The sequence below is a fragment of the Microtus ochrogaster genome, unplaced genomic scaffold (assembly GCF_000317375.1).
Source record: "Microtus ochrogaster isolate Prairie Vole_2 unplaced genomic scaffold, MicOch1.0 UNK27, whole genome shotgun sequence".
Taxonomy (NCBI): Eukaryota; Metazoa; Chordata; class Mammalia; order Rodentia; family Cricetidae; genus Microtus; species Microtus ochrogaster.
In genome coordinates, this window is record NW_004949125.1 from 2,338,594 (window position 1) to 2,356,402 (window position 17,809).

The 17,809-nt window shown below is 48.5% G+C and overlaps 1 protein-coding gene across 2 annotated transcripts in view; it reads right to left on the reverse strand.

Moving 5' to 3' along the window:
* Positions 1-2,530: 2,530 nt before the first annotated feature.
* Mmd2 (monocyte to macrophage differentiation associated 2) overlaps positions 2,531-17,809 on the reverse strand; it is a 50,633-nt gene continuing 35,354 nt past the window's right edge. The window contains exons 2-7 of one of the 2 annotated variants that reach the window (XM_026789730.1): positions 17,593-17,674; positions 15,121-15,281; positions 14,301-14,375; positions 9,659-9,760; positions 7,341-7,410; positions 2,531-4,006 (exon numbers count right to left, since the gene is read on the reverse strand). In XM_026789730.1, coding sequence (XP_026645531.1) covers positions 3,803-4,006; positions 7,341-7,410; positions 9,659-9,760; positions 14,301-14,375; positions 15,121-15,281; positions 17,593-17,674 — 694 coding nt within the window. In that variant the 3' untranslated portion in view covers positions 2,531-3,802. The remainder of the gene's footprint in view (positions 4,007-7,340; positions 7,411-9,658; positions 9,761-14,300; positions 14,376-15,120; positions 15,282-17,592; positions 17,675-17,809) is intronic. The other variant, XM_005367994.2, reaches the window with a different exon arrangement.

Genomic DNA, 17,809 nt, shown 5'->3' on the forward strand with positions numbered 1-17,809 from the left:
AGCCGCAGCCAAGACAGCTCTAGACAATGAGGCCCAGGGCTGCTTGCAGTTCCCAGCACTGTTTCCTCTCTCCATCACCCAGGGCTCCCTTCCTATGTTTCCCCACAAGAGTCCCCCAGGCCTGCTCACACTTCCATTCTAGCTCCAGCCTAAGACTGATTCAACTCCCCCAGCCCTGGTTTGTACCAAGCCCTCCAAGGAAGCTCTCCCAGCTGTGCACAGCTGGGAGCCATGTTGCTGTCTCCATGGCTCTTTGGGGGCATGACGACAGCAGAGTGCTGCCACCTTCATTTCCAGCATGCTCTCTGCCCCCACACTCCTGGCACATCACCCAGGGTGATCTTTGGCAGAACTGGAGGCACTGACCCATGGGAATATCTTTTCCTGCTCTGCTGCTCCAGTGATAGCCGGTGACATCTGGAGTCAGGGCTGGAGTGGAGTGGGATCCTGGGAGACCCTCTTTCCTGAATGATGCGAGATGGTGGGCAGTGTGTCTTGAATTGGAGCAATGGGAGGAGGAGTGACCAAGGCCCCTTTGATTTGGATGCTCCCAAGTGTTACCAACAGTTAAAATGTCACCATCAGTGATTTATTCCTTGGACTGGACCTCCAGTACAGGCGTTGTCTTTATCAGAGTTCATATTCTAGGCGAACATTAGCATAATTAATTAGGACATGGCTGGTGGTGCATTTTAAATTACTGTGTGTGTGTGTGTGTGTGTGTGTGTGTGTGTGTGTGTAAAACAGGACATCTTACAGAAGTCCAGTCTCTCCTACTATGGGCCCGAGGAACTGAACTCAGGTCATCAGGCTTAGCAGCAAGCACCTTTACCTTCTGAGCCATCTCGCCAGCCCTTATTATAATAGCTATAATAGATATCTATTATTCTATTCCTTTCTTCACACAGCCTATTTATTTATTTATCTTTAGATGTGTGGGTGTTTCGCCTACATGCATGTTTATGCATCACATGAACGCCTGGTACCTGCAGAGGCCAGAAGAGGGCCTCAGATCCCCTGGCACAGGAATTAGAGATGGTTGTAAACTTCCACGTGGGTGCTGGGAATCAAACCCATGGTGTGGGAGTCCCCTCTGTGTATTGCTTTTCTTGGTTAATGAATAAAGAAGCTACCTTGGCCTGTTGATAGGGGAGAACTTAGGTAGGCGAGGAAGACAGAACAGAATGCAGGGAGAAGGAAAGAATCGGAGAGACGCCATGGATCCACTGGAGATAGACGCTGGAAATTTTACCCGGTAAGCCACTGCCACGTGGCAATATACAGATTAATAGAAATAGGCTAAATTAATATAAGAGTTAGCCAATAAGAAGTTAGAGGTAATGGGCCAAGCAGTGATTTAATTAATGCAGTTTCTGAGTGGTTATTTCGGGGCTAAGTTAGCCAGGCGGCCAGGACGAACAAGCAGCCTCTCCTTGCAACAAACCCAAATCCTCTGAAGAGCAGGCAGTGCTCTTAACTGCTGAGCCATCTTTCCAGCCCCCTAGAAGGTGCTGTCTTACTTACTTTTTTAATAGCTGGGGACACCTGCCACAGAGAGCAGGGAACTGACATAAACCCTTACCGATGGGGAAGGCCAGGTCTGATGACAAGCCTAGCAAGCCAGCCCTGCACTCCAGGAGCAACTTAAGTACCAGAGTGACAGACAGGGCTCTGAGCTGTGGTCCAGATTAGCACAGGGTATGAGGGGTGCAGAGGGTATCCCCAGAGTCACACAAGATCTACAAGCTCCTCAATGTGTATTTTGGCTTTGAAGGATGTGTAGGAGTTGGTTGGGAGAGAGACAGCATGTGGGGTCGCTGCCTGGGGCTAATTCAAATCAAATGTTCAGCCCCAGGGCACAGGGGATGAAGCAGCTGTTCAGCTCAAGAGCTCAGCAGGGGCCATGTGGTCACTTTGAAGTGCCAAGTCAGTGTCCTAGGCATCCATCACTGTTCCTAGGAGTCTCCTTGGTCCTCATTAGCATCCTAGTGACAGACGATTTTCTTCGTCTGAACAGGGTCACACCTGGGGAGTTCCCACAGTGGTGGGATGCCCAAGCCCTGCCCCCACAGCCTCAGACCCAGAGGAAGGTCAGTTGTGAGGGTCCCGGTCCCAAGCTGCAGTCAGCTCTCTCCAGCGTGGTCCTCTTCTCTGAACCTTGATCCCCAGTTGGGGGAAACATGGGAGCGAGCCATGGAACAGAGGTATCCAAGACGGTTTCCAGGGGCTGAAGCCCTGTCTGTTTTGTCAGTTCTCTCTCTCTCTCTCTCTCTCTCTCTCTCTCTCTCTCTCTCTCTCTCTCTCACACACACACACACACACATACACACACACGCACACACACTTTCATACATGCACACACACACTTTCAAATGCACACACGTTTTCATATATGCATACACACACTTTCATACACGCATACACACACACACACACACACTTTCACACATGCAAACAGCATTCATATGCACAGGCAGGCCAGGCTAGACAAAATCAATTCTAAAGCTCACTGGCTTCAAAACCATCTTTCTGAAGAATGCATAAACTTGATTTAATACTGGCTTTGACATATGGGATTCCAGGTGCCGAAGCCCTGAAATACCTTAGAATGTGCTAGAACAAAGTATAAGGCACCCTGTCTTGGCCCACCCTCGCCCACATCCATCTGGCTGGCAGTCATTGAACAGGACCCTGGATTTCTAGTAGCCTCTTCCAGAGAGTCTGAGGTGTCAGTTCAGGTCAGGAGCTAGACCCGCAGCTCCGGCACTCCGCCAGTGTCCAGGTGGCATCTTGTGACAAGGCTAGCCCAGGAGTAGAGGTGGCTGAGGAGAGGCCCCTGGTAGCCATGTTCTTCATGCCACTTCAGAGGTTGGGGATGCAAACGTTCCATTCATTCTGGTAGACGAAGACCCTGCCCGAGGGCCCAACAGAGGGCCTCTGAGAGACGTCTCTGGACACCAAGAAAAGCCCTCTGGTGAGCTCAGCTTCATGGTTTCTCTTGATTCTGTGAGATGAGAAGAAATGGCCAAGTAGCAGCATCCTCATCCCAGCCCTCAGCACCTCCAGAACCAAGGACCAGCCATAGTGGAGCAGAGTGTGAGCAGCTGTTGGGAATGGATGCCTTGGTTTCCCCGTACTGCCTCCAAACATCCCACACAAAGAACTTCCTTGAAGGTGGACGGGGGCGGGGGGGGGGAGAAGGTATGGTGTCCAGAGATAAACATGTTCCTCCATATAGTGACTTCTAATGACTCTGCTGTGATCTTGTTTCTTAACACACCAGGCCAGCCAAGAGGTTCCATCATGAACACAGAATCAATTAGTAATGTCTGCTTGGGGCACTATATTGAATTCTATCACTATGTAAATGCTGCAATTGATTGATGATGCCTGCAATGGTCAGGGATATTCCCCATCTGTCATCTAATGCTAGGTGACTTTCCCCTGCATCAAAAAGGAAGGTGCTCAGGACCTTAAAAATTACCTCTTGGAGGGTCATTCCCTATTTTGCCCTTTTCTGAAGATGTTAATATTGGTTATATTTTAAAAAATCATTTGTCTAAAGTAGAAACACAGTACTGAATTAATTTCTTCTCCATGGAGATGGCTAAATGTTTTCTTCCTTGCTGGAGACTCAAAAGGTGGTACAGCTGTCACTGAAAGAGACCTTAGACCCTTAAAAAAATTCCATCCAGGAAAAGGCAGGCAGAGCTTGGCACTATGCTCTAGGTTAGAGTTCACAGTTCACTTTCCATGATGCTTTGATTCCAAAATCTAAATGACCCATGGAATCTGGGTCACCTCATTTGGACACCTTGGTCTGCAGTGTGCTGGGCAAGTAGAGGTACCTCCAGATGGCATAGTAGTGAGTACCAGCACCAAATGCCACAAAGAGGTGCCAGATGGCATGAGCAAAGGGAATCCTCCCGTCACTCTTGAAGAAGACCATGCCCAAGCAGTAGAAGACCCCTCCTGTCATCAGCTCCCAGATGCCCTCGGTGTTGGGCTGTTGGAAGAAAAGGATTAGACACAAGTCAGAGGGAGACTTCATCATTCCCTGCTACCCACATGGAAAGACATACAAGTGGCGAACAAGCCCGGAGTCCCCTAGGAAGTCTCAATATTGTGGCATCAAATTTTCCATATTAACTTGCAAAGTCTGCAATTGATGATAGCGAACTCAAACCTCAGAGGCCTTTCACTTGGAAGAAGGCAAACGTAGCAGGATTAGAAATCCAAGGTTCTGCCTCTACAGTGCAAACCCAAAATCTTAAAAAGGTTGCTTTTATAGGGCGGCATAGCAAGTTCAAGGAGAACATACAAGCTAAATACTGAGACCCCGGGGGAGGGGGAAAGAGGGCTGGAAATGCAGCTGAGTAGTAAAGTACTGGCCTAGAATGTGCAATGTCCTGGGTTCAGTCCCCATCGCTGCACACATGCACACACGCACGCACACGCACACACACGCACACAAAGTCAGTATACACACATGTGCACATGCATGCACACATGCACGCACACACACAGACAGTATATACACACGCACATGCATGCACACACGCACACACTCACGCATACAAGCACACACACAGAGTCAGTTAGTATACACACACGCACATACGCACACATGCATGCATACATACACACACTCACGCACACACACAGAGTCGGTTAGTATACCCATACCATGGAATGTTACTTGTTACATTGCCTTAAAGACAAGATGACCATTGTGACACAAGCCACCGTGCGGAGGAGCTCCAAGGAGACAATGCTAAGTGAAATAAGCTAGGCACGAAAGGACAACTACCACAAAACGTGACTGTCCCAAAGTAGCCAAGTCCACAGACAGACAGAAGGGGATGTCATGACCTGGATGGAGGATGTTTCACAGAGCTGTCCTCCAAGCCAAATTGCTGCCATCTCCAGGAGTTTTAGCTGGACCTGCTCACCAAGATCATCACAGCTGGGCTTGTTGAATGCTGATACCCCCCTCTTGGAAAGATGGGGCAGGGAGGGTCATGGTAGCTTCATCTGAGTATCTAGCCATCCCTCCCAATTTATCCATAATTGGACATGGCCTTGAGGTTCTTGAGAAGGACTGGAAGATATGCAAGGGGGTTATGGGAGGGGACTCCATCTCCATAGCCACGGGGAGTCATCAAGCATGGTGATGCAAACCTTCCAGTGTGGCTGCTTCCAAGTCATCCATGCTCCTTCCCATAACCCCTCACACACTGCCCTGCAGGTAAGCTAGAGCAGACTCTGGTGGACCCAAGAAGGGGTAGACATTGTGTACATCTTCTCAGGGGGGAGGAGTTTTAGCAATAGAGGAGAAAGGGGATTCTCTGTGTGTGTGTCGGGGGGAGATGTATGCTCTCTCTCTCTCCCTCCCTCCTTCTCTCTCTCTCTCTCTCTCTCTCTCTCTCTCTCTCTCTCTGTAATATGTATGCACACATATTGAGAACGGAAATCCGCCTCTGGCATTTCTCCTCAGGACACCATTCATTCCCCTTGGGTTTTGGTTTGCTTTGTTTTGATTTGGTTTGGTTGGTTTTGGGGGACAGGGCTTCTCTGCGTAGCCCTAGCTGTCCTGGAACTCACTCTGTAGACAAGGCTAGTCTCAAACTCAGAGATCTGCCAGCCTCTGCCTCTCAAGTAAAGACATGTACCACCAGCACCCGACCATTCACCTTGTTTTATGAGAGAGAGTCTCTCACTAGCCTGGAGCTCATCAGAAAAAATTGTGTATTTATTTGTGTGTGTATGTCATGTGTATATGGGCACCCAAGGAGGCCAGCAGAGGGCACTAGATCCCCTGAGCTGGAATTACAGGTGTTTGTGAGCTGCCAAAGGTGATGCTGGAAGCCACACTCATGCCCTTCATCTGTACTGGCACACAGGACCTACTCATCTTTAGGTCAGTCGGGTTCCACTATCCTTGTCTTTCTACAACTTGAACGGCCACAAAACAAAGTCTCTTGGAGACTGGGCAAGTGGCACCTGCCTGCAAACCTACTCTACATAAATGAGTTTGATACTAGCCTGGGCTATCAGAGACCCTCTCTCAAAAAAAGAAAACGTCTCTTAGAGATTAAAGCTCCTGTGTGGTGCTTAATTTTAACACAATCTAGAATTACCTGAGAGGAGAGTCGCAAGGAAACGTCTAGATCAGGTTGTTTGGTGGGTATGTCCGTGGGAGGTTGTCCTGATTGTCCTAACTGATGTGTGAAGCCTCAGCCTAAGAATGGGCAGTGCCATTCTCTGGATTTGAGTCCTGAACCATATGACAGTAGAGGCAGTAAGCTGAACACTAGCCACGCATTAATTTCTCTTTGCTCTTGATTGTGGATGTCATGAGTTGCTTCAAGTTCCTACCTTGGCTTCCCCTCAATGATGGGCTGTAACCTGGAATTGTGATCCAAATTAACTCTTTCTTTTATAAACTGCTATTTAAAAATCATTTCATAGCTGGGCGGTGGTGGTGCATGCCTTTAATCCCAGCACTTGGGAGGCAGAAGCAGGCGGATCTCTGTGAGTTTGAGAACAGGCTGGTCTCCAAGAGCTAGTTCCAGGACAGGCTCCAAAACCACAGAGAAACCCTGTCTCGAAAAACCAAAAATACTACTACTACTACTACTACTAATAATAAATAAATAAATAAATAAAATCATTTCATTTTTAGTTTTATATATATGTATATGGGAGGGGAGTATATGCACCATTTGTGTGCAGTGCCCTTGGAGGCCAGAAGAGGGCGGCAGATCACCTGGAGTTAAAAGTGCTTGTAAGCCACCTGATGTAAGTGCTAGGAATCAAACTCAGGTGCTCTGAAAGAGCAACAAGTGCTCTTAACCACTGAACCATCTCTCCATCCGGCCCTCTAAGTTGCTTTGGGCCATAGCAACAAAAAATTAATCTAAAGCATTTTGAGTGGTATTGTGACTACCTCTAAGGCATCACACACACACACACATACACACACACAATAACGTTTTCCCCAGTCCTTAAGAGTATTGCCACTGAATATTAACCACACAGCAGTCGAGACATCCAGTGTTTCTTAGTAGGCACCGTGTCCAGGGCACCATGGTCAGTGACTTGCCTGAGCTGTCTAGTCACCTCCATGGTATATGGAGACCTAACCTCGGAATTAGGCACAAGATATGCTGCAGCTCCCAGGGGAGCTCTCCATGTTCTCTGTCCTATCAGGCAAGCACACAGACCTACTCAGCCTGTTTCCCCTGCTGCCAGAGGAGGGGGCTTGATTGACAGTCTCGAGAGGCAGGTTCAGCTCACACATGTGATCGGAGTCCTCCTGCTGGGCAAGTGGGACTTACCATGGAGAGGATGACAAGGGCGGGGAAAAAGCCCATCACCACATAGCAGAGCAGCTCCACAAGCTTGTACCTGGGGAGACAGATCATGTGATCTCAGGACAAGCTTCCAAGGAGGACAGGGCACCCCACTTTCTGATGTTGAAGACCAGCACAGCGAGAAGAGGAGATTTTCTCTGTGTGGAACTCCACGGCTCATATTCTGCCCAGCAACATTAGCAGGTAATGGAAGTCATGTGACCTTGGACAAATCATATGACATGACCCTTTTTTTCTCAGAGCCTATTCCTGAGCTTCAACAGTATACACTGTAGGTAGAACATGGGTTGCAAATTTAAACATAGCAAGCACATGGGTACTGTCAATATGTGGCCTACGGCAGACATTACTAATTAATCCCAGCATCTTCTCCCACAGGACCCAAACAGTCATTCTCAGTTGTGCTGATTGCTAGATGAACTGAACCCTATGCCAATCTGAATTGTTTGTCTCCTGGAGCCCCGTGGTCTCTGCAGTTGCAGGACTTCGTTATTTTCTGTTGCTTCCCTGGTTTCTCTCTCCTCCCCCACTTAATGACTGTCAGTCCAGTCCCATAGCAGAAGAAAAGGTGTCAGGGTACATGACCTCTTAAAGCCTTTCCCCATTATCTGATAATACAATGTAGGGAAGGCAGGTGACTGGTGATCTAGTTCACTGAGAGGGTCAAGTAACCTATGATGTCATAAGAACAAATCTGGATAGGATAGTGTGCTGATGGATGGCTCAGCAGGTAAGAGCACATATAGTTCAAATCCCAGCACCCACAATGGGCAGCTCACAACCACCTACAACTCCAGCTCTAGGGGATCTGATGCCCTCTTCTGGCCTCCTTGGGCAACTACACACATGCATACATACACATGCACACAGACACACATGACTGAAAATTTTTTGATGTGTGTGCTCATGTGTGGGCAGATATGTGTGAAGCATGAGCACATATGTATGGAAGTCAGAGAGTAGCCTCAAGGGTCATTCCTGAGGTGCTGTCCACCTTAAGAAAGGGTCTCTCACTGACATGGACCTTGCCAAGTAGAGTAAGCTGGCTTATGGGAGCCCACAGAAGTGGATCTGCTCCACCTTGACTAAAGGTCAGAGAGCTCAGACCTGTTCTAGCTCCTTCAAGGTTGTGTGACGGAATGTTTGACCTAAGGTGTGGCTACTACAGGAAGTTTGACCTAGGGTGTATGGTTACTTGATGTTTTTTTTTTTTTTTTTGGTTTTTCGAGACAGGGTTTCTCTGTAGCTTTGGAGCCTGTCCTGGAACTCCCTTGGTAGACCAGGCTGGCCTCGAACTCACAGAGATCCGCCTGCCTCTGCCTCCCGAGTGCTGGGATTACAGGCGTGCACCACCACCGCCCGGCTCTACTTGATGTTTTGAGTATTAAGATGGTAATTACTAGCCAGGTGGTGGTGGCACACCTTTAATCCCAGCTCTCTGGAGGCAGAGAATCTCTGTGAGTTCGAAACCAGCCTGGACTACAAGAGCTAGTTCCAGGACATCTAGAGCTGTTCACAGGGAAACCCTGTCTAGAAAAAAATAAAAACAAAGGGTAATTACTTTGTTTGTTCTTTGTATCTTGGTGAAGAAGTCTTTTGCCTTCTGCCTCCTTTACGGATCAGGGTAAATAGGGCTATGAGAAATAATAATGAGGCCGACCACAGTATTCACTGGATGCCCTCCGACTCTAGCTGCTGTCTCTTGTCTCGTTCTCAATCCACACTCTCCCCCACCACATAGCATGGACAAATATGTCAGGCAGGACCCAGCACTGGCTGAGCAGCAAGTCCCAGGGATCCTCCTGTCTCTGCCTCTTCAGCAGTGGAATGATGGGCACATCACTGTGCCCAGCTACTGAGTGTGTTCTGGGTGGGGTTCGAATTCAGTACTTCATGTTTGAACAACAAGAACTTCGCCAATAGAGCCCTCTTCCTAACACCTACTATGATATTTGCAGAGCGGGTGGCGGGGGGAGCACTCAAGGCCTGGGGAGATGGCTTTATTGATAAAGGGCTTTCTGTACAAGCATGAGGACCTGAGTTCAAAGCCCCACACCAACATAAAAGCCAGGCATGATCACGCATATCTGTAACCTCATTTCTGGGTGTGGAGAGAGACAGGAGGATCTAGGGCTCAGTGGCCAGGTTAGGATGCAGGCAAGGCCATGTCCTCACATTTTGGGGGTCATCTTGGGGCTTCACCTGCTTGAGGCTGCTGAGCAGGTGGTACTGAAAAATTAAGGGACACCTCCTCAAACTGAGATCCCCTAGCCCTGACTTACCGTTCATGGAAGAAGAAGACATAGATAGTACCAACAGAGGCCATAATCCAGACCAGCCAGCGCATGTGGGAAGCCCAGGGGCCCAGCTCCCGGAGGTTCAGCCTGGGAGAGAGAAAGCCAAGGGCAGAGCATGATGGGGCCACCAAGGCCAAGCACTCCATGGCCAGCCTATCACAGGAAGCTGACCCCAGAGCCGCCCAGTCCCCAATGGCTGCCCAGGCAGGACAAGGACTCTCACTCGGAGGGACAGAATGCTGTGCAAACTGAATTGTCAAAATTGAAACCGTGGCACACGCCTGTCGTCCCAGCAGTCAGGAGACTGAGGAAGGAGAGTCGCCGGTTCCAGGCCAGTCTGAGTTAAACACGTGACAAAAGACCCAGACCAAAGCAAACCTCACAGCTGCGAAGACTGAGCCAGCAAAATGCTAGTCACTCAAGCACGAGGACACATAATCCCCCAGAGACAGGGAGGTGGGGACAGGACGGTCCCTGTGGCTCAGTCTCAAAAAGTAAAGTGGAGTTCAAACAAGAAAGATGCCTAACCTTCACATGACCTCTGTCCTTCACATGAGTGTATGTACACATGTTCACACCACACACACACACACACACACACACACACACACACACACACGAGTACACCCCTTTTATAATATACATAACTTCTACTGGTTCTGTTTCTCTAAAGAACCCTAATACATACCACCATGCCCAACTCTTTTGTTTTGTTTTGTTTTTTGGTTTTTTGAGACAGGGTTTCTCTGTGGTTTTGGAGCCTGTCCTGGAACTAGCTCTTATAGACCAGGCTGGTCTTGAACTCACAGAGATCCGCCTGCCTCTGCCTCCCAAGTGCTGGGATTAAAGGCGTGCGCCACCACCGCCCGGCACACCATGCCCAACTCTTGTGAGTTTGTATAATATTTTGAGTACATCTGTAGGTTTTTAATTTTTTAACATTTACTTTGTGTGTGTGTGTGTGTGTGTGTGTGTGTGTGTGTGTGCGCGCGCGCGCGCGCGCACGCGCGCACATGTGCCCATTTGCCATAGTGTATGTGTGGCAGTCAGAGGGTTGAGGGTTGGTTCTTTTCTACTATGTGGCTTCCCGGGCGAGAACTCAGGTTTGTCTACAGAAGTCAGGGCTGTGTGTAGGCACCTTTTCTTTCAATCTGCTAAATCCTCTATTTTGGGTTTTAGTTTTTGTTTGTTTGCTTGCTTGCTTGCTTGCTTGCTTCCTTGTTTGAGACAAGGTCTTTCTGTGTAGTCCTGGCTGTCCTGGAACTCACTCGGTAGACCCGGCTAGCGTCAAACTCGGAGATCCACCAGCCTCTGCCTCCTGGGCGCTGAAATTAAAGACTTGTGCCCCTGCTCCTGGCTAAGTCATCTTAAAGGCCCTATTCATGGTCATTTTAAAAATAGGAGGATAGATGAAACAAACATGGGGAATCCCCAGAAGCTACGTGGGGGGGGGCGGTGAGGTCAGTCAAGAACAGCAAGCTGGAGTTTGGAGAGTTACGACTATTTGCTGGGCATGGGTGGCACGCACCTTTAGTCCCAACACTGGGGAGGCAGACACAAATGGGATCCAGCCTGGTCTGCATAGTGAGTTCCAAGTCATCCAGGGCTACATAGTGAGACCCATCTTCAGAGGTGAGGGGGGGGACAGAGACACTGAGATTTGTTGCTCTTGCAGGGAACCCAAGCTCAGTTCCCAGCACCCACATTAGCCACCTGTAACTCCAGTTCCAAGGGACCTGACACTTCCTTCTGGCCTCCACAAGTAACCATGAGTATGTGGTACACATACACACAGTATCTCACACAGACACATAATTTAAAATAAGTAAACACCTGTACAATCATATGTGTATATCTGTAAACGAATGGACACTTGGGTCTAGCATAGCGTGTTGAAAAGAGAACAGGGCTGAAGACGAGGGTGAGAAGGCACTGAGTGCAGGTGACGGGTTAGCAAAGAGGAGAGAGCCTATAGCTTTTCTGGTTCTGACCCGGTCGTGGGCTTTTTGTTTTGGGTGACGGATACGTGCATCAGAATATATTTGATAATGAAAGTGCAAACTCCAAAGGGGAGCACCACAGCCTCCATTCCAAGATGGCTACTCTAACCGTATAAGTCATCGAGATGTGCAGACTTAGGATATGGCCAGTTTTGGCATGTGGGTTTATTTTTGCATGTTTTCATAATAAAGAACTAATAAATCTTTATAAACACAATAGGAATAGCAGGGCCGGAGTTATGAGCACTGTCTACTCTTACAGAGGATCTGAGTTCAGTTCCCAGCACCTACATGGTGGCTCACAGCTGTCTGTGACTCCAGTTCCCAGGATCCAATACACTAACAGACATGTGAGGTGTGTCACACGGGCAAAACACCAATGCACATGAAATAAAAATACATTTTTAAAAAGAATAGTGAGTGAGGTGATTCGTGCTAACTGTCAGCTTGATGAGTTCTCAGAATCACCTAGAAGGGCCTCTGGGGATGGCTGTGCGTGGTGACCTTAATTATGGTCACCGATGTTGGGAGACCCCAGTATGAGTTCCACCAGTTTTCCCCAATTCCTGCCATACAGAGCTGTACTCCTGAGTCACCAGCTGGAATAAATGCTTTCTCCCTTATCACAGCCTGAAGTAGGGGCAAGGCAACAAGATCAAAGTCTCTGCACCCAAGATAAATTCCAAATAGATGCAGAGAGACCTGAGCCCCTTCCCAAGAGGCTTAGAAAAGCCAGTAAGACGCTGGTGGTGCAGATCCTTCAACTCCTCTCTGGGATGAATTTCTTAGAGGAGAAAACTCTTAAAAATTGTTTAAATTAATATGGGGTAGTGTGGAGTGGTGCACGTGAGTGCAGATGCTAGTGGAGGCCAGAAGAGGGCACCAGATCCTTAGTCCTGAAGCCCAGCTCAAGGAGACTGTTCCTGACCTGCCAACACTACGTAGCAAGACGCCATCTCAGCAGAGGTGTGGGAGACAGATGTTTACTTAGCACGTGTGAAAGAAAGTCTAAGCTCCACCCACATCACAGTAGCTCTTTGCTTTCTGTGTGGAAGAAGTGTGGTCATCCAAGCTCCTGATCCCGCCTCCTAGCAAGGTGAAGAATGAAGGCGGGGATGATGCCTGAATCCACACATGAAACACTCACAGACACATGCACACCACACACACGCTCATATGTGCACACGAAAGAAAAACAGGCTGAAGGCAAAACTATAAATAGATGCTCTGGGTTTTATTTTGGTTTTGAGACAGGGGCTCACTATACAGCCAGGGCTGACCTCAAACTCCACCTCGGCCTCCGAAAGTCTGGCGTAGCAAGTCCATGCCACACACTTGTCTAAATAAACACTTTATAATGTACAATACAGGTATGAAATAGAGAGGCAGGGTTTCTCTGTGACAGAGAACTGATTTGATTCCCAGCATCACAGGGGAAAAAAAGATAAACATATCTTAAAATGAGTATTTTTTTTTTTAAAAAAAAACAGGGTCTCACTATGTAACCCTGCTGACTTCAAACTCACAGAGACCCACCTGCCTCTGCCTCCCAAGTACTGGGACTAAAGGTGTGCACCACCACATCTAGCAATAAGTAATACTTTCAATACACACATAAAAGCCAGGCACCGTGTTACACACTTGTGATCTCAGCATTGTAAAAGTGGATGTGTAAGACTTTAAGACAATCCTGAAGCCATTTTTGACAGTTCTGAATCCTCTCAGCCTCTGTGCCATAGTGCTTCCCCTCCTCCCCTGGGAACCAAGGACCTAACAGCTACACTCGCACGTACTCAGTTCCTGAACAATTACCCATATACGCATGTTTTGGTTCGGTCCCCTGGGAAATGGGGTCAAAATGACCTCTTACCTCATCTGATCTGGCAACAGCTTGTCAATTATTGGTAATAGCCCTTTCGAATAAGCCAATCAGAATAGTCAAAGAACAATCCCCCTTGCTTCTGTGACCCCTTTAAAAGTAGACTGTATCAGCTATTCGAGGTCTCTCAGCTTCCCAAATGCTGGGGGACCCTGTCATGACAGAATTAATAAAATCCTCATGCTTTTGCATCGGCTGTGGTGTGTGAGATGGTCTCTGGGGGCGACTCCTCCTCGGTGTTTAGATGCTCAAGTCCAACAGATGCAGAAGGATCAGGAATCCAAGGCCAGCTTCAGCTATATAGGGAGTTCAAGGCTAGCCTAGGTAACCTGAGACCATTTCTCTCTCCCTCTCTATCTCTCCATCATGAAAAAAATAATGATTAAAAAACAACCAAAAAACACATACATATCTGCATATATGTGCAAGTGTGTCTATACATCTATACAGTCATTGACATCTATTTATATCTGTAAATATATGTTAATACATGCTAATGTATACATAAGTATTTGCATACACAGATGTACACACTTGCTCTTTTTTGCCTACAGCAACCCTTGAAGGATACACGAGAAGCTGGCAATAAGTGGGTATTTCTTGGCACAAGAAAAAGGACGAGTACGTTTTCTTTCCCACCTACTCCTCTGTCTGTGTGGTCACCAATTACCCACCAGAATGCAGGCAGAAATTCAAGCAGGAAAAAGGAAGCCAGCAGGGCGGGGTGGGGGTGGGTGCTGGCACTCACCAAGGAGCGTAGGAGGCCGCGATGAAGAAGTAAATGACCATCCTGTCGATCATGTGCAGGCAGTGTTCTACCATCCTAGGGCAGATAGAGAAGGAGGCAGGTCATAGCCCCTGTGTGGCAGGGAAGCATGGGAGCACCCACCTCACTGTGTGGGTGTAGGGCCCATGGGTGTACCCCTGCTCCTGGGGTTCATCTTGAGGACAGTTTCTGGTCAGCCAGCTAAAACATTCTGTTTGCTCCTGTGCTCCCTCTGTCCCGCCTGGTGATTAGCTGTAGGGCATTGTTTACTCCATCTTGGGTGTAGCAATTTTCCACCTGCCTGGGGGGAATTCCTTGTGCAGCAGCTAGGTAAGTAAGGATTTCCCCAAGATTGAATAAACGGCTTTTGGCTAATCTCCTTTCGAATGACCCAGGTCTCGTGTGTGTGTGTGTGTGTGTGTGTGTGTGTGTGTGTGTGTGTGTGTGTGTGTTCTTTCAATCTCCAGGCCCTGGCCAGGCTTGCCTATGGTACAGTGGCGCACAAACTGTACCGAGAGTAACACAGAATCGGGTGTTAAACGTGGGGACAGCCTTGCCTTCCCCAGTGAGAGAGACTGAGAGACAGAGTTGAGATTCCCACCCCACCCTGTAGACACCCCCCTCCAGCCTCAGTCTCTCCAGCTGTGAGGGACCAGAACAACAGCTGTCCGGGCTGCCTGCCATTGTGGGGCATGTGTAGGGGTACCTCCCAACACCCATTAATGTGAATACTCGCTCGCCTCTGACTATGCGTGTATACCATGTATGTCCATGTGCCCTTCCGAGGGTTGGACGGGGGTACCTGAGATGGCTCTTCTTCCAGGAGACGGTGTGAAAAATGGTGGATACCACAAAGAGGCCGCAGAGGCCAAGGCCGTAGATCCAAGCAGATATGGTCTCCCAGTCATCATCCGACAGGAAGTAGAGGTTGGAGCTGCCGAGGATGCTGGGAATGATCCAGAACTAGAGGGAGAGAAGACAGAACAGGGCCAGGCTTTTTAAAAAATAGATATATTTCCTAAAGAGGCATTTAAATTTTAAGTTTGGGTATTTGTATGGGGTGGAGGTGGGGGGAGTGCAGGAGTCAGTAGATGCCAGAAGAGGGCACTGAATCCCCAGGAGCTGGACCTCCAGATGATTTTAAGAGGCACCCATGAAATGGTGCTGCGAAACAGACTCAGGTCCTCTGCGAGAGCAGCGAATGTTCTCAGCTGCTGAGCCATTTCCCCACATCCAAGGCCCAGCCCTTTTGTGCGTGGGAGGGGGGAAGCGTGTGATGTGGGGCACAGCAGGCTTTTTACGTGACTTAATACAGCGCTGAGTTACACTTCCCTGCACATGTATGTGAAGGTCAAAGGTCAACCTCAGGCATCCTTCCTGAGGCACTGTTTACTCTGCGTGTTTGTTTGAAACATTTTAGTGTGTGTGTGTGTGTGTGTGTGTGTGTGTGTGTGTGTGCACGCATGTATGAGTGCGTGCAAGAGTGCACTATTGGAGATCAGAGATAGGCAGTTCTCTTCCACCACGTAGGCCTTGGGAACTGAACTCAGGTCCCTGTGCTTGTGTAGAAAGCATTTAACTGAGCCCTCTTCGCTGGCCAGGCTCAGACTTTTGAACAATGCCAAGGGAGTGCCAAGCCCCAAGATCTCTGCACTGACTCCCTCCTTTTTTCCAGATCATGCTACCCAATACCAAGATGGTGCCCACCAAGCCCGTGGGCTAACAGCACCACTAAAGAAGTGAAATGGGGTTCATTTTAATTTTTCAAAAATGTTAACTGATTCATAAGACATAAAAACTGTATCTATTGGAGGCTGAAGAGACAACTTAGTACTTAAGAGCACTGGCTGTTTTTCCAGAGGACCCAGGTTCAATTCCCAGCACCCACATAGTGGTTCACAGCTGTCTGTAACTACAGCTCTAGGGGGTCTGAGCTCATCGTCTGGCCTCTGTGGACACCACGCATGCACACCGGGAACAGACATACATCGGGAAAAACACCCATAGACATAAAATTAAGATTACAAATTAAAACTTGTGCATCATGGACGGGGTGAGTGACTCAATGGTAAGGCCCTTTCCATCAAGTGTGAGGACTGGAGTTCTGATCCTGAGAACCCAAATAAAGCCAGATGCGGTTGTCGGGAGCCAGGCCAAAGCCAGACTTCCCTGAGGCACTGATATACGGAGACATAGTTCCCAGTCTAAAACCATGAACATACTTGGCAGAGTCAGTAATGGCCCGGGGCCGTGTCTTGGGGGAGCTGCAATTTCAGATCCTGGGAATCTAACTCTTCCCCCACGGAAAGGGCTGTTCTTATCATCCCAAGGCCACTGTGTGCTCAGTCTGGGACTACTTGAGATACCTTGTGTCTCATTTGTGCAATATTGCTTGATCAGCTCCCTGCTGACTTTGCCCCATTGTGTGATAGGTCTCTGTTGACTCTGTCCCATTTCCTTCTGCAAATACTATGTAAGATATGGTGATGGAGCACATCTTTAATCCCAGACCTCGAGAGGCAGAAGCAAGGGATCTCTGAGTTTGAGGACAGCCTGATCTAAGCCAGACTTGTTACACAGAGAAACTCTGCCTCGGGAGAAAAGAGAGAGAGAGAGAGAGAGAGAGAGAGAGAGAGAGAGAGAGAGAGAGAGGTGATCTCAGCATTCTATCCTCTTTATCTTCTCATTCCTGGTCCTCCTCCTCAACACCTCGCTGCTCTGAACCCGGGTTCCTGTGGTTTGGGTCACATGGTACCACACGTCTGTATTCCTGGCATTTCTACACAATCCCAGCATTTCTACAGTCAGATGACAGAATTCCCAGAAACCCACGGGTCAGCTAGCCTGGTCTACACCTGTCCAACAGAGACCGTCTCAAACAAAGTGGGAGGTGGGAACTGGCACCTGAAATTGTCCTCGGCTCTCCACACCTGCATCATGGCTGTCCTGGAGCTTGCTACGTAGAGGCTGGCCTTGAACTCACAGAGATCCTCCTGCTTCTGCCTCCAGAGCACTGAGACTAAAGTGCTGGACGATTATGTCCAGCTTTCCGAGCTCTTTTAGAGAACCTGAGTTCAGCCCCAGCACCCACACTGAGCAGCTCACACTTGCCGAACTACCGCCCTAGGGGATCTGACGCCCTCTGCTGGCCTCTGTGAGCACCTGCACTCACCTACGTATATACACAGATAATATACACAATAGATTGAGAAGAGTGCCTTCTTCACCCCTACCCTGAAGGGTCCCCATGTCAGTACCCCATAAGTCAACTCACAGCGTGGGTGGCACAGTTGGCTGCATGTTCATACTCTGTGGGCTGGTACCTCTTGTGCGCTGGGACTCGGTCATTCATAAACCTGCAATGAGAGGCAGAAAGAGTTTCAGAAAGACTGGATAAGGAAGCCAGACTCCAGATTCTCACCCACGCAACTTCCCTCTTTCTCTCTCCTTTTTGAAATCTATTTATATCTGTAAATATATGTTAATACATG